Source organism: Perognathus longimembris, chromosome 2 (genome assembly GCF_023159225.1).
Source record: "Perognathus longimembris pacificus isolate PPM17 chromosome 2, ASM2315922v1, whole genome shotgun sequence".
Classification (NCBI taxonomy): domain Eukaryota; kingdom Metazoa; phylum Chordata; class Mammalia; order Rodentia; family Heteromyidae; genus Perognathus; species Perognathus longimembris.
Window position 1 is genome coordinate 43,641,257 of NC_063162.1, and position 15,352 is coordinate 43,656,608.

Genomic DNA, 15,352 nt, shown 5'->3' on the forward strand with positions numbered 1-15,352 from the left:
CTCTCCAATTAAACAGCAGTGCGCACACATACACAACCTTTTACCTACTCATAGTATAGTAGATAAATTAAGGCAGAATTTTTACCTATATTCTGCTTGTGTGTTAAGATATGTCAGGGTCTGGTGGAGCTGTTGGATATTTGGTAAGTTTTCATGGAGAAAACCGAAACCTAATACTCAAAGAACTTAAGTAATGATAAATGAACTTAGTGTTGAGAAAAGTAACAGATTCCTCCCTTTAAATTCAGATTATACTAAATTGACAGACTTAGGCTGTTGACATTGTGTGTTGAGTGTATAGGACAGGAGCACCTAAAGCAACTGGAATAATAATTGTCCTGTTCTCTGTTGTTTTGAGTTGTAAAGGAGTTTTAAATAAGAATAGTTTTGTTTTCATTTTTGGAGCTGAGGATTAAACCCAGAACCTAAGCATGTTAAATAAACGTGCTTGGTGTTTGATGCACCTGCAGCCAGTATAGATTTTGCTCACAGATGGAATACTAGATAGACAGTTTGATTTACAGTTTGACTTTATCTCCAACTAACCAGAATAATGCCAGACTGTAGGTGTGGCTCAAGTGGTAGAGCGCCAGCCATGAACTAAAAAACACAGTTAAAGGCCCTGAAATAAAGTGCTGGAATTGCCACAAAACAAATATAACTTCTAAATTCCCTATTTGAAATGTTAGGGTTTATTAGCAGAAAAAGTAAGTATCTAAAATCTACTTCAAAAAAATTGAAATACTGAGGCTGGTAATGTGGCTTAGTGGTAGAATGCTTGCCTAGCATGCATGAAGCCTTGGGTTCAATTCCTCAGTATCAGCCACATAAACAGAAAAAGCTGGAAGTGGTGCTCTGGCACAAGAGGTATTGAGCAAAAAAGAAGCCAGGAACAGTGCCCAGGCCCTGAGTTCAAGCCCCAGGACTGGCAAAAAAAAAAAAAATTGAAATACTGTACAGTGCAGTTTGTATTTTGTTGTGGTTGTATGTCATCTTTCTGTGATAGTCATATGTTCACACACAGATGTACATACAGACACACACAGATGTATACCCTAGCTGGCCTAGAACTTAGAATCCTGCTTCTGCCTCCCAAGTGCTGGAAATAACTGGTGTGTACCACCATGTCGTGCTTGCTTGCCTGCTCATTTATTTACAGTTGGTACTGGGGCTTGAACTTAGTGCCTAGGCGCTATCCCTTATTTTTTTCTCTCAAGGCTGGTGTTGCATGAATTGAGTCACAGCTTTATTTCTGGCTTCTTTTTGGTGGCTAATTGGAGATTTAAAAAGTCTCATGGATTTGTCTGCCTGGGCTGGATTTGAACTGTGATCCTTAGATCTCAGCTTCCTGAGTAGCTAGGATTACAAGCATGTGCCACCAGTGCCCAGCATATTTTTTTTAAGAGTGTTTCACTGTTGCCCTAGTTGTCCTCAACCCTGCAGTGCTTAGGAAATCATCCTGTCTCAGCCTCCTGAGTTACTGGGACTAATAGCATTTGCTGTTCCTAACACACACACTCTCTCTCTCTCTCTCTCTCTCTCTCTCTCTCTCTCTCTCTCTCTTTTAGAGTGTTATGTAGTCTAGGATGACATTAAACTCCTGATCATCCTTCTGGCTCATACCTTAAGTGCTTGGAGTATAGGTTTGGCACCATGGCCATCTATAATGAAGTATTAAAAAAATACAAGGCTGAGGGTGTGGCACAAGTAGTAGAGCACCTGCCTAGTAAGAGCAAGGCTGAGGTCAAACTCGAATGCTATCAAAAAAAGAGACTACACAAACTTAGTATTCTTGAGGAAGTAGAATGACCATTTGAGAGCAATTTCTTTGGAAATCATTATCTGTAGTAGAAATTCTTGGCTTGCTTTCTGAAGTACAGTAAATTGGTTGGATTGATTTGTTTTAAATTGTGGTCACTTTTGCAAGTTAAATGTTAGGAGGTTTCAAAATTAGCCCAACTTTTTCTCATATTCATTGAAAACAAATGTGATAGGTTTAGAGATAGATACTCATTTATTTGGCTTTGTTACTTCAATTTGAAATTTGTTTAGTAGTTGTAGTCCCCTAGAAAATAAAACTTTTTTCAGTTCCCCTAAAATGGTGTTAAGAGAGCCAATTATTATTCAGGTAAGAGTAAAAATTGTATGTCATGCATATTTTCAGGTATCTGTTTCATGTGGAATACCTGACTTCAGATCAAGAGATGGTATTTATGCTCGCCTTGCAGTAGACTTTCCAGATCTTCCAGATCCTCAATCTATGTTTGATATTGATTATTTCAGAAAAGATCCAAGACCATTCTTCAAGTTTGCAAAGGTACCACTCATTTTCTAGTTGCTTGACTTATGAAAAATACTTGGTTAATGTATAGATTTCTGTGGTTTTATTTGTTGGTTTTGTGGTGCTAGTGATAGCATGTAGTGCCTTCTGCATGCTTGGTGTGTGCTTTTATCAACCGAACAATATCCCTAACTCTAATCTATGGACTTCCTGTGTTATTGCCTGGTAAACAGCGTGCTACTGCTGTGGTGTAGTATATGGCCACTCACCTATAGTCAGAATCTTCCTTCATTTTAGGATTTTGTTTTCAAAGAGTTGTTCTTTGTGTTGTTGTTTTGTGAAGATTCATAGACTTGAATAATTTTTTTCTAAGTCATACCTAATCTGGTATATTTTGTAGTAGCCAGATTCAACATGATGATATGACTAAAAACTCATTTGTAATTAGGGGTGAAAAAGATTTTTAGGTTGCCTTTTTGTCAACAGATTGCACTGTAGCCCTATTCTCTAGAATCACACTGTTCAGTAGCATGTAGCTATTAAGTATTTTGATGTGTGTTGACATAATATGAATGACATACTGGACTTTTAGGGACCACACTATAGCAAAAAATTAAACATTTTGCTAATTTTATTCATTAGCTACTAACAAGTAATTATTGATTATATATGGAAATAATCTTCAAGAGCCAGATGTGGTTTCACATACCTGTAGTCTTTGTGGGAAACAGACAGGAGAATAGTGAGTTAGATGCCACAGAAAAATAAAGGCATTTTATTTTGGATTAAATTAAATGCTTGAAATATCCACTTTTAATATGTGGTTAGTAGAAAATTTAAAATTAAGTGCATGGTTTACATATATCAGGAAACTTCGATTTTTTTTCCCCTGTAGTCTTGTGGAAAGATTGGAAGTATATTTGAGAAACCCTTTTGTACTAGAAACTGCTAATGAATCTAGGAATGATTCTACCGTGAATCTAGGAATGAATCTAGGAAGGAAGAGAAAAAAAGAAAAGAAAAAATGTGGCAACTGAGAATAGAAAATAGCAAAATGAGAAAGATTATAGGTTTACTTATCCAGTATATACGGGTATGTATTACAAGCTTACATTACTGTTTTTTTCTGTTTTTGTGCTGGTGCTGGCTTGAACTCAGGGCCGGGGCACTGTCCTGAGCTTTTTGTTATTTATTTTATTTACTTATTTATTATTGTCAGTTGTGGGGCTTGAACTCTGGGCCTGGGCAAGTGTCTTGGAGCTCTTTTTGCTCAAGGCTAGCACTCTACCACTTTGAGCCACAGCACCACTTCCAGTTTTCTGGTGATTAATTTGCCTGGACTGGTTTTGAACCTCGATCTTCAGATCTTAGCCTTCTGAGTTGCAGTGACTCAGCACCCAGCGTCCCTGAGCTTTTTCTGCCACTTGAGCCATAGCACAAGAGTCTCATGAAATTCCCTGCCCTAGCCTTTGAACGTGATCCTCAGATCCCAGCCTCATTGAGTAGCTAGGATTACAAGTGTGAGCCATAGATACCTGGCTATAATATTAACTTTGATGTGTAAAAACTTGTAGAAATAATTTACAGTTGATTCTGACAAAGATAAGTCCTAGGAATTTTAAACAAATCAAGACAGTGGCTAAGAATGAAATAGAGAAGTCACACTGGCAGTGTGTTAAAAGTAATCTCTTATGTACTAAATACACATTTCATAATGCTTGGGACAAAAGGCATTTTTCACTTGTCTACACGATTGAAAGTAAGTATTTAGTACAACTTTCTAATCTTTTTATATAAATTATTTTTTGCTTGATTTGTTTTTTAAGTTCATTTATGTGAAAAGCTAAATTAATTTGTACTTGTTACCACTTTGGGAACCGCCTAAAAGCCTCTAGTTACTGTTATTTAATAAAATACAGTGGCTTAGCATAATTTTTAATGCTCTTTAAAAGTGATTGCCTTTGGGCACATGTCTATAATCCCAGCTACTTAGGAGGCTGAGATGGCAAGATTGCTTGAGTCTTAAGAATTCTGGGCTATGGTGCGCTCTGCCAGTCAGGTGTCCCGAGTTTGGCATCAATTTGATGACTTCCAAGGAGTGGAGGGCTACCAGATTCTCTAAGGAGGGGGGAACTAGCCCAAGTTGGAAACAGCAGGTCAAAACTTCGGTACTGATCAGCAGTATGATGGTGCCTATGAATAGCCACTCCAGCCTGGGCGACACAGCAAGACCTTTCTTTGCACACTTCACACACACGCCCCAAAACCACCAAAGAACAAAAAAATGATTACCAGCAGTGCCAGACACTTTGTTCCCCAGCTTATTTTTCCCCCACTTTAAACTCTTGGAAATAGTTTCACAATGGCACTTAATAGGATTATGGTATTGTTTTGTAGTTGTATCCTATTGTATATTAGGCTTTAAAAAAAAACCTGTGGTGGTTTGGTAATTTTGAAATAACCAATGTAACAGGCAAAAAATTAATGTTCTGGCTGTCATGCATGTTTGTGTGCATGCTAAGTGCATGTATGTGTGCTAGGTATTGAACCCAGAGCCCTGCATATGGCTCTACTGTTGAGCTAGACCATCTACTACCAGCCCCATGTGTTGTGGTTTTTATTTTTGGTGAATACTTGGGCTTGAAGTGAGAAGGTAGGTGCTCTACTACTTGTCATTTTTGCTACTTTGTGGATAAGGTCTTGTTTATGCCTAGGCTGGTATAGACCACAATCCTCCTACTTAAGGTTCCCTGTGTAGCTGGGACAATGTTCAACTAGCTCTTGGTTGAGATGGAGTCTCACTAACTTTTTCATGGTTTGTTGTCAAACCCCAATTCTCCCAGTCTCTTAAATCCTCTGAGTACTTGGGATTATAGAGATGTGAGCCCCCATGTTTAGCCCAGTATTTTGCTTTAACTGGAGTAGAGGACTGGTGTTACCAGGGCTTGAACTCAGAGTTCACAAGCTGTCAGGGTTCACAAGCTTACATGGCTGGATTACTGAGCTGGTACTCCTCCAGGTGTTTTTTGTTTGTTTTTTGGGGGGTGCTATTTTGGGGGGAGATGGAATTTCTGGGGACTTCTCCTTGGACTGACTTTGAATCTTGATCCTCTGCATCTTATCCTCCTGAGTAGCTAGGATTACAGGCATGAGCCACTAGCACTCACAGTGAGGACTGGTTTTTGTTTGTTTTCTATGTTTATCTTTTGAATCGCTTTTCTTGTTTTTCACCTTTTTTTTGTTTTCTTTTGTGCTGATCCTGGGACTTGAACTATAGGCCTAAGAGCTATCTCTGAGCTTTTTCACTCAAGGCTAGCACTCTACCACTTGAGCTACAGCTACACTTTTTTTTTGTAGTTTAGTGGAGATAAGTATCAGAGACTTTCTTGCTCGGCTTGGCTTTGAAATGGGATCCTCATATCTCAGCTTCCTGAGTAGGATTACAGGCATGAGCCACTAGCACCTAGCGTATTTTCCACCATTTTTTGTCACTTTGAGTGCTTTGCTTTTTCATAGTGATTTGTGTAAATATTATACATTGGAGAGTGTTTTTTAATGCTAGATTTACTGGAATGCCAACCTCCATTAATATTAGGAAGCAGAGTTAAATAAGGTGGACTTTAGTCAATAGTCTTTTCTCAGTTACACTCATTCTAATACCTAAATGAAAATTGTGCTGGGCCTTAAAACAAGAAAATTTGAAACTGAGGAATCAAAACTTGCGAAGTTAATAAGAACTGACCTTTCACATCAGAACTAGGTATGATAGTTGTGGTTGTTACTGACTTTTGTAGCCAAATGATGTTGTTTCTATACTTTGTTTTCATCTGCAAAGTGAAGTAACTTATATATACCTGGAGCAGGGTTTACATCAGCAACTTAGTCTAAAGGATCATCTAGTAGAAAGAAGATGGCTTGCACAAGGTCTCTGTCATATGTTCTGTTTTTCTTTACAGCCCTTAAAAAATGTGAAAACCCAGCCTTTTGCCTTATCTCTGACATAATAAAGATGAAATATAAGTGCTTGCTAACGTTATGCCTTAGTACATACTACAGGTTTATTAAATAGTAACTGATAGCATCACTAATCACAATTCTTTCAGGTAAGTTACAGGGTTGGCATACTATAAAAAAGAAGGCTGCTGCTTCCTTTCTGATGTTTTTAAGTCATGCATAAATCTTTCCAAATGTAGACCACCCTTATTTTGACTGAGCTATTATTTAGATAAACAATTTGTGTGTGTTTGTAAATCATTGGATTTTTTTTTTTTTGGTGGTCCTGGGGTTTGAACTTGGGGGCCTCATGATTTTAACCACTTGAGCCATTTTCCCTATTCTTTTTGCTTTAGTTATTATTTTTGAGATGGTGTCTCAAGCTTTTGCTTCAGACTGCTGTCATCCTTTATCAGGTATCTAGGAATATGCCCAGCTTACAGTTTTAATACATGGACTCATTATGGAATGACTACATAAAAGTGAATAACATCCATTGCTTCACATACTCAACATTTAAAACCTATCACTTAGCAGTCTCCGGAACTACATTGTTGTTAACTTTGTTATCCCTGTTGTAAAGTAGGTCTCCTGATCTTAACTCTGACACTTTATGTCCTGTGACCAACAACTCCCCAATCCTAATCCTACCCTAAACATTTTTACATGGCTGAGGGAAAATATCAAAAGAATAATGTGTCGTGGCAGCATATGAGCACTGTGCAAAATTCTAATGTCACTGTCCATAAAATAAAGTTTATTAGAACACAGCTATTCTCCTTTATTATTTATTTATTGCCAGTCTTGAGGCTTGGGACTCAGGGCCTGAGCACGGTCCCTGGTTTCTTTCTACTCAAGGCTAGCACTCTACCACTTGAGCCTCAGTGCCTTTTCTGGCTTTTTCTGTTTATGTGGTGCTAAGGAATGGAACCTAGGGCTTCATGCATGCTAAGCAAGCACTCTAACACTAAAGCCACATTCCCAGCTCTTCTTGAGGTTTTTCTTTGTCCTATAATGCTAGTGCTGAGAGATGACAGAAACTATGTGACATAGACTGTATAGCTTCGAAAGCCTAAAATATTTACCTTTTTCACTCTGTATGGAAAAAGTTTTGACCCATAGATTAAATGAATTTGTCAAGTAGGTGTTGATAAATCAAGATATTTAAGCCTATTATCTATTATCTGTTCAGTGTGGTTTTGTTTTGAATGGAATTCTGATCTCTGTCCCTCACTTCTTTTTTAATAGCACCAAGAAGTTAGGCAGCATCATTGTTTCTGGGTGGAAACTCTATACTGGGTAGTTCTGAGCTTTGATTATCATGGCTGACTACCTGATTATTCCCAGGTTTTAAGACACAGCTGTGTGGAATTTGGCTTTAGTTTTGTTTTGAAGCTTTGTTCTCAGCAGAATGATTGGTTTCTTAAAAGGGGGGGCTTTAGGGTATTGAGATCTGAAAGGGCCTGTCTTAAGTACAGGTAGCATGCCACAGTTCTGACATGGGGAGAATTAATCCATACTCTAAATGTGATTTTTATCCCCACGCTTTTTGGTTTTCAGCAAACTTTTCAGATTAAGAGTCTTAAGAGTAGTGTCTGTTAAAACAGTCCATTCAGGATAATAAAGTCTCATATTCCTTGAATACATTTAAATTTAGCAATTCAGACACAACCTACTTCATCTGAAAGAAAATGGACAAAGTTAAGGTTCAAGTCATTTATAGCTTGTCAAAGTAACATGAAGGCTTAAGTGCCTTATCACTAATCTCTTTACCCACTAATTCAGAGATCCTATTTATCTGTTGGACCTCATTTTAATAGTGTTTAAAATATCCTGGCTGGGGAGAGTGCTCGACTAATATACATGAAGCCCTGGGTTCAATTCCCCAGCACCATCCAAATACTTTCTAGATAAAACTTAATAGGCTAGGGGCTGGGGATATAGCCTAGTGGCAAGAGTGCCTGCCTCGGATACACGAGGCCCTAGGTTCGATTCCCCAGCACCACATATACAGAAAACGGCCAGAAGCGGCGCTGTGGCTCAAGTGGCAGAGTGCTAGCCTTGAGCGGGAAGAAGCCAGGGACAGTGCTCAGGCCCTGAGTCCAAGGCCCAGGACTGGCAAAAAAAAAAAAAAAAAAAAACTTAATAGGCTAATTGTACCATGTATATACATATCCATATGACCCTTAAATGGCCAGACGTGGCGCTGTGGCTCAAGTGGCAGAGTGCTAGCCTTGAGCAAAAAGAAGCCAGGGACAGTGCTCAGGCCCTGAGTCCAAGGCCCAGGACTGGCCAAAAAGAATAAAAAAAAAGAAATTCTAAAAGATATTTCCAGAAGGATCTTTAATGAGAACTATGCTCTTTATAATCTGGATGTAAATGTACTATAGCAAAGTATCCTGGGTAGGAGACATTGGTTGGTATAGTACAACTCAATAACATTCCAAAACCTAAGAGTTGACTTTGTTAAGCTCTTTATACATATTATTCTGTTTCTTAAAATACGAAGAGCTAGGAAATTTTTTTTTTTTTTTTTTTGCCAGTTCTGGGGCTTGGACTCAGAGCCCAAGTACTGTCCCTGGCTTCTTTTTGCTCAAGGTTAGCTCTCTGCCACTTGAGCCACAGCGCAACTTCTGGCCGTTTAAGGGTCATATGGATATGTATATACATGGTACAATTAGCCTATTAAGTTTTATCTAGAAAGTATTTGGATGGCAAAAGTATTTTTTTTAATTTGAGGTATTAAGTTGATTACAATCTCAAAAAAATTTTGTGTAATGTCAAAAGTGAAAATTCCTCCATCTCTATATAGTTATGTATTCTTCTTGACATACCTTTATGTATGTGCATATAGCTTTCATTTTTCTTAAGTAACAGAAACAAACTACACACATAGGTGACTAAGCTGTTTTTTTTTTCACCTAAGTCATGACCATTTTCAGCACATTAGCTCTCATTTTAATGGCTGCACATTTTACTATCATGGATGTACAACCTGTTCCCTACTGAGGGCCTTATGGTTGTATCTAGTTTTTTGCTAGCATTTCAGTGGGTTAGAGCCTATAATAAATGGTAAGGAAGTAAGTAGATGATAAAGAGTAAGAAGAAACTTCCTTTGCCATAGTCACTTACTAAATGAAATTGAAACAGTCAAAAGTTGGGAGGACCAAAATTGATACATTTTCTCTGATCTTTTTGCCATGTGTATATCTGAATTCTTTGTTTTTAAAGAAGAAACAGCATTGAAGCATTATTTGGGGGGAAAAACACACACACAAAATCCAGCAACTCAGCATTCATGAGCAACTCTATACTATCCCAGTATGTGCCTGTGCAGTGGAAGGAAAACAATTTTGGTAAGGAATTAAAAACTTTAGCTTTAAACTTCCAACAGGTTGATATTTATAATGAATGATGAATCAAAAAGATTTTTAATCTTACGTTGACATTTTTTTTAGTTTAAAAAAGTCACCTTACCTTTGATATTAGTAAATTTAGTGTAAAGTTTTCTTCTTTTTCCTTAAAGAAAAATCTGAACTTGCAGCCAACAAAGATATGCTAGGTATTGCTTCTGTTAAAATGTTAGCATTTATTAGATAAATTTATGGGTCACGTTTACCTTTTCTTAAAGGAGCCAGGTTCACCAATTGCTGAGTTTTGTACATGTTATAGAAAAAAATCGTTAGGCGTGTGTTGTTCATGAATTTTGTTTAAGATTACTTGGGGTTATTGGAAGATTTTTGTTAAACCTAAGCAGGATGTATGTTATGCATATCAATATAAACTTTTTTCTTCCTTGTATATTATGTAGGAAATATATCCTGGACAATTCCAACCATCTCTCTGTCACAAATTCATAGCCTTGTCAGATAAGGAAGGAAAACTACTTCGAAACTATACACAGAACATAGATACCTTGGAACAGGTTGCAGGAATCCAAAGGATAATTCAGTGTCACGGTTAGTAAATTTCAAAATGGCTTTTGTAATTTATTTTTACAGGAAAAGTCAGTTATTAGAAAGCAGGCTATCCTCTAATAATGAGACAGCATCGTTATCTAACAATAATCTTAACCTGTGAATAACCTAAAGAATGTAAAAACAAGCCAAAGTATTGACCTTGATGCTTAAATTATATAAAACATCAATATTAATATACTTTTGATCTCAAAAGATGTTTGTTTCATGCCAGTCATTTAAAATCCTTCCTGATTATACAAGTATTATTGGCTGTGGATAAAGAAACAAGTTATCTTGGGTTTCTGAAACCAAGGAGATTAGCTCAGCTATCAAAAATATTTTATTGGAAAGGACAAAGATCATATTTGTTTAAATTCTGTCAAGTCTTCTAAAGTTCCTTATAATCTCTCGTGTCAAACTAACCTTTATGGTTTAAAAGAAACAGATGTTCTTATAATAAAGTATATTTATTTTGGCTGCTTTTAGGTTCCTTTGCAACAGCATCTTGCCTGATTTGTAAATACAAAGTCGACTGTGAAGCTGTACGAGGAGATATTTTTAATCAGGTAATTTATGCATTTATATTTTAAGATCTGTCTCTGATCTCTTTCTCTTCTTTTGCTTCTGAATCCTTTAAAAAAGGATTGACCGTATCATTGGAAGTTCTGGTGAAATAGAAGAACCTTTGATACTCTTTATCAAACTCGAGACGTGTAATCCCAGCCTTGTGGATACTGAAGCAGGAGCACGTCTGAAGCTGTGGACAATCCAGTTACTTACTGTATAAGGAATACGGGGCCATGTATTATGTAGAAAATCAACTCAAGCTAAGTATTCAAGGAGGCTGAGATCTGAGGATCACTGTTAAAGCCAGCCCAGATAGAAAAGTCTGTGAGACTCTTCTCTAATGACCAAAAAGCCGGAAGTGTTAACTGGCAGATCACTGGCCTTGACTAAGAAAGCTCAGAGACAGTGTCCAGGACCAGCAGCAAAGAAAGTTATTGGTAAAGGTCCTTATTGTTTCTTGACTTTTTTCCTCCTGAAAACTTGTGCCTTTAGGAATCGAGTAATGTAATAGTTTAAAAGTCTAACTGTTGATAAATGATTGCTAGATACACAGATGAAAATATTGATATCCACTATTTATTATTTTGAATAGAAGTGATTGTGCATATAACCTTGCTTGAAGACTTGTTTGACACAAGCAGTGTCATTTGTAAAGTTTTTCTTTTTTCAAGTAAAAAGATGGATTTATTGGGGAAGTAAAAAGTATACTGACTGGCCAGGGTCACGGCCCAGTCTCGGGAGCTGGAACCACAACCGTAAAAAGCAGGCTGGCAGGCCAGGGCTGCAGCCCAGACTTGGGAGCTGGGGCCATGCGCCACGGGCCATGCTTGGGGTCAGGTTATAAAGGCTACATGGTCAAGCTTGCCACACACAGGTGGCCAATGAGGTTACACCACTTACAGAGCATGCCAGGCCACACACCAGGTGGCCAGTGAGGTTACAGTCTGCTTCATAGCAATTGTTTGAACCAACCTATCATTTTAGACTTGGCACACGGATTTGGCTGGGCTCACCTGATGCAGATGGATACGCCTACTCATGGGAGGGCACAGGTTTAACCTTGAATATTCTACTTCTCAGGTGGTCAAGCAGTTTACACATCTTACCACAGCCAAGGGGAACTTACCTGGAGAGGGCAGGGGAGATCTTAAAGATGGAGTCGGCTTCTGCTCTCTTTAGTCTAAGATCAGTTAATGTGACATCCCTCAACAACCCATGATGGTGCTGGCCAGATCTGACCTCCATATTACATTCCCCCTTCTTTTCTTGTACATAAAAATCAAATCATTGATTTCTCTTTTGGAGAGCTTAATCTTGCCTGGACTGTAGTGACTCCACCCATAGGCTGCTGGGGAGAGCAAGGATGAGACAAGAGCCAGTCCTATAGGATTGCTGCTCTTAAGCTTGCACCCAGAAAGAAACAGGTTATCTGTGAGGTCCACCCCCAGGAGTCTCCATCCTGTTACCTAGGTAACTGGCACACCTGGCAGTAGTTACGTTCCTCCTTTCTCACACTAATCTATCTGGATACTCTAAATACACTTGGACATTTGTAAAGTTTCTTGTTCTAAAGAGCACTGGTGGCGGGGCTGGGGATATGGCCTAGTGGCAAGAGTGCTTGCCTCGTATACATGAGGCCCTGGGTTCAATTCCCCAGCATCACATATACAGAAAATGGCCAGAAGTGGCACTGTGGCTCAAGTGGCAGAGTGCTAGCCTTGAGCAAGAAGAAGCCAGGGACAGTGCTCAGGCCCTGAGTCCAAGCCCCAGGACTGGCCAAAAAAAAAAAAGAGCACTGGTGGCTCATGCCCCGTAATCCTAGCTACTCAGGAGGCTGAGATCTAAGGATCATGGTTCAAAGTGATCCCAGAGAGGAAAGTCCATGAGACTCTTATCCCCAATTAACCACTAGAAAACCGGAAGTGGTGCTGTGATTCAAGTGGTAGGGTGCTAGCCTTGAGCTGAAGAGCTCAGGGACAGCACCCAGGCCCAGAGTTAAAGCCCCACAACCAACAGAAACAAAACAATCGTGTTCTATAGCTATAAATGCCCTTTGTAAAGTTGGTTTCTTAATGTCTAAGCCAAAAGTAAAATGCCAGGTCAAAGTGAGATGGTGCTATTAGTTTTTCTGTTTCTTCTCTCTCTCAATGTCTGTCACAATTGGAATCTTACATTGGTTGTGGTAATTTTTAAAACTTCTTTTGTGCTGGTCCTGAGGCTTGAACTCAGGGCCTGGGCTCTGTCCCTGGGCTGCTTTTGCTCAAAGCTAGTGCTCTATCACTTCAGCTCCACTTTTGTTTTTAGTGGGGGAGTAATAGTATAGTTTGTTTTGTTTTTTGCCAGTCTTGAGGCTTGGGACTCGGGGCCTGAGCACTGTCCCTGGCTTCTTCCATATATGTGGTACTGAGGAATCAAACCCAGGGCTTCATGTGTACGAGGCGAGCATTGGTCATATTCCCAGCCCGGGGGAGTAGTATAGTGAAGATAAGAGTCTCATGGACCTAATTACCCACCCAGGTTGGCTTCAAACCATGATCCTTAGATCTCAGCCTTCTGAGGAGCTAGGATTACAGGTATGAACCACCAGCACCTGGCTTTTAAACATTTGAAGTGGAAAAAATGAAAATGAACGTATTTTGTACATATGACAAAAAAATGCAATAATATAGAAAATGTCACAGGTATTTTGCTGTATAGTTAATCAGACTTAACTAGGAGATATAATCAGACTTAACTAGGAGATAGGAAAGATAGTATACCAAAATGGAATTGTATTTTACAAAGTTTTAAAAGCTCAAGTTCTGTTGTATGTGTATGAACTTTTCTCCTTAATTTATGAATGTCAAATGTACTTCTACATATATAAAATCATAGTATTTCATTGAATGTTAATTTTGTTAGTAAATTTGAATGTCATTGATATTTAGGTTGGGTCTAGTTTCCCTGTTTATCTACAGCTTTTGTTATGTGTGGTAATTCTGAAATGCATGCTTCATCTGTATGAAAATACTGATTACATCTAACATGGGCCTTCCCTTTAAGTCCCTATTTCAACAAAAATCTCCACCATGCAGGTTGTTCCTCGATGTCCTAGGTGTCCAGCAGATGAACCTCTTGCTATCATGAAACCAGAGATTGTCTTTTTTGGTGAAAATTTACCAGAACAGTTTCACAGAGCCATGAAGTATGACAAAGATGAAGTTGATCTCCTCATTGTTATTGGGTCTTCCCTAAAAGTAAGACCAGTAGCACTAATTCCAAGTAAGTTGATAATGGTTTGGGGGAAGCAGTTCTGCATATAATGCATGGATTGTAATTTCAAGAGACCCTAGTTAATGATCTTACTGTTTGTAGTCAAAAGCTAAACTTTATTCGTTTATTTATTTATTTTGGCCAGTCCTGGGGCTTCAGGGCCTGAGCACTGTCCCTGGTTCTTTTTGTTCAAGGTTAGCACTCTGCCACTTGAGCCACAGCACCACTTCTGGCCTTTTCTATATATGTGATGCTGAGGAATCGAACTCAGAGCTTCATGTATATGAGGCAAGCACTCTTGCCAGTAGGCCATATTCCCAGCCTTTAACTTTTTTAAATGATATACTTTTATGTGAAAAAAAGACATTTTGTCAAGAAGTAAATGTTAAATTTTAATTGTAATTTATATGGAGTCAAAGATAATTTTAATTTTTATTAGAATGCAATTTATAAGGGCTTTATTGTGGTATTTACAATATGCATATGTGTACTTTATCAAATTCACCCTCATCTATATATTTTCACTTCTCTCGCATTTTTGTTGGATATATATATATACTTTGATATCCTCTGCCCATCACCCTCAACTAAAGCTTTTTATTGTACTGTGACTTAGTGCAGCAGAGATTAGCTCTGATTAATTTATAGAAATTATGTACCTTTCATCTTAATATGTTTACAGGGTTTTTTTAAAAAGTCAGTTTATGTGTATATAGCCTGTTAGCCAGGCACTGGTGCCTCTTGCCTGTAATCCTAGCCACTCAGGCTGAAATTTGATGATCCTAATTCAAAGCCATGGGGCGGGGCAGGGCGGGGGGCGCGGCTGGGAACATGGCCTAGTGGCAAGAGTGTTTCTTGTATACATGAAGCCCTGGGCTTGATTCCTCTGTACCACATATATAGAAAAGGCTAGAAGTGGCGCTGTGGCTCAAGTGGCAGAATGCTAGCTTGAGGGAAAAAAAAAAAAAAGCCAGGGACAGTGCTCAGTCCCTGAGTCCAAGCCCCAGGACTGGCAAAAAAAAAAAAAAATAAAAAAATAAAAATATATATATATATATATATATATATATATTTATGCTTGCCTCATATTCAAAGCCATGAGACTTTTATAAAACTGGAGCTGTGGCTGAAGTGGTAGAGTCCCAGCCTTGAGTGAAAAAGCTAAGCAAGAATGTGAGGCCTTGAGCTGAAGCCCTTGTCATGGCACCAAAAAGAAAATTATAGGACTGGAAATGTGGTTTAGTGGTAGAGTGCTTACCTAGCATTCATGAAGCCTCGGGTTTGATTCCACATAAACAGA

At 38.5% G+C, this 15,352-nt stretch overlaps 1 protein-coding gene across 3 annotated transcripts in view; it reads left to right on the top strand.

The window, feature by feature from the left end:
* Positions 1 to 15,352, top strand: part of Sirt1 (sirtuin 1) — a 28,578-nt gene that overhangs the window by 4,900 nt on the left and 8,326 nt on the right. For 2 of the 3 annotated variants that reach the window (XM_048338878.1, XM_048338877.1), the window contains exons 4-7: positions 2,165 to 2,317; positions 10,086 to 10,233; positions 10,720 to 10,799; positions 13,875 to 14,061. In XM_048338878.1, coding sequence (XP_048194835.1) covers positions 2,165 to 2,317; positions 10,086 to 10,233; positions 10,720 to 10,799; positions 13,875 to 14,061 — 568 coding nt within the window. Of the gene's footprint in view, positions 1 to 2,164; positions 2,318 to 8,950; positions 9,631 to 10,085; positions 10,234 to 10,719; positions 10,800 to 13,874; positions 14,062 to 15,352 lie in introns of those variants that run through there. The other variant, XM_048338879.1, reaches the window with a different exon arrangement.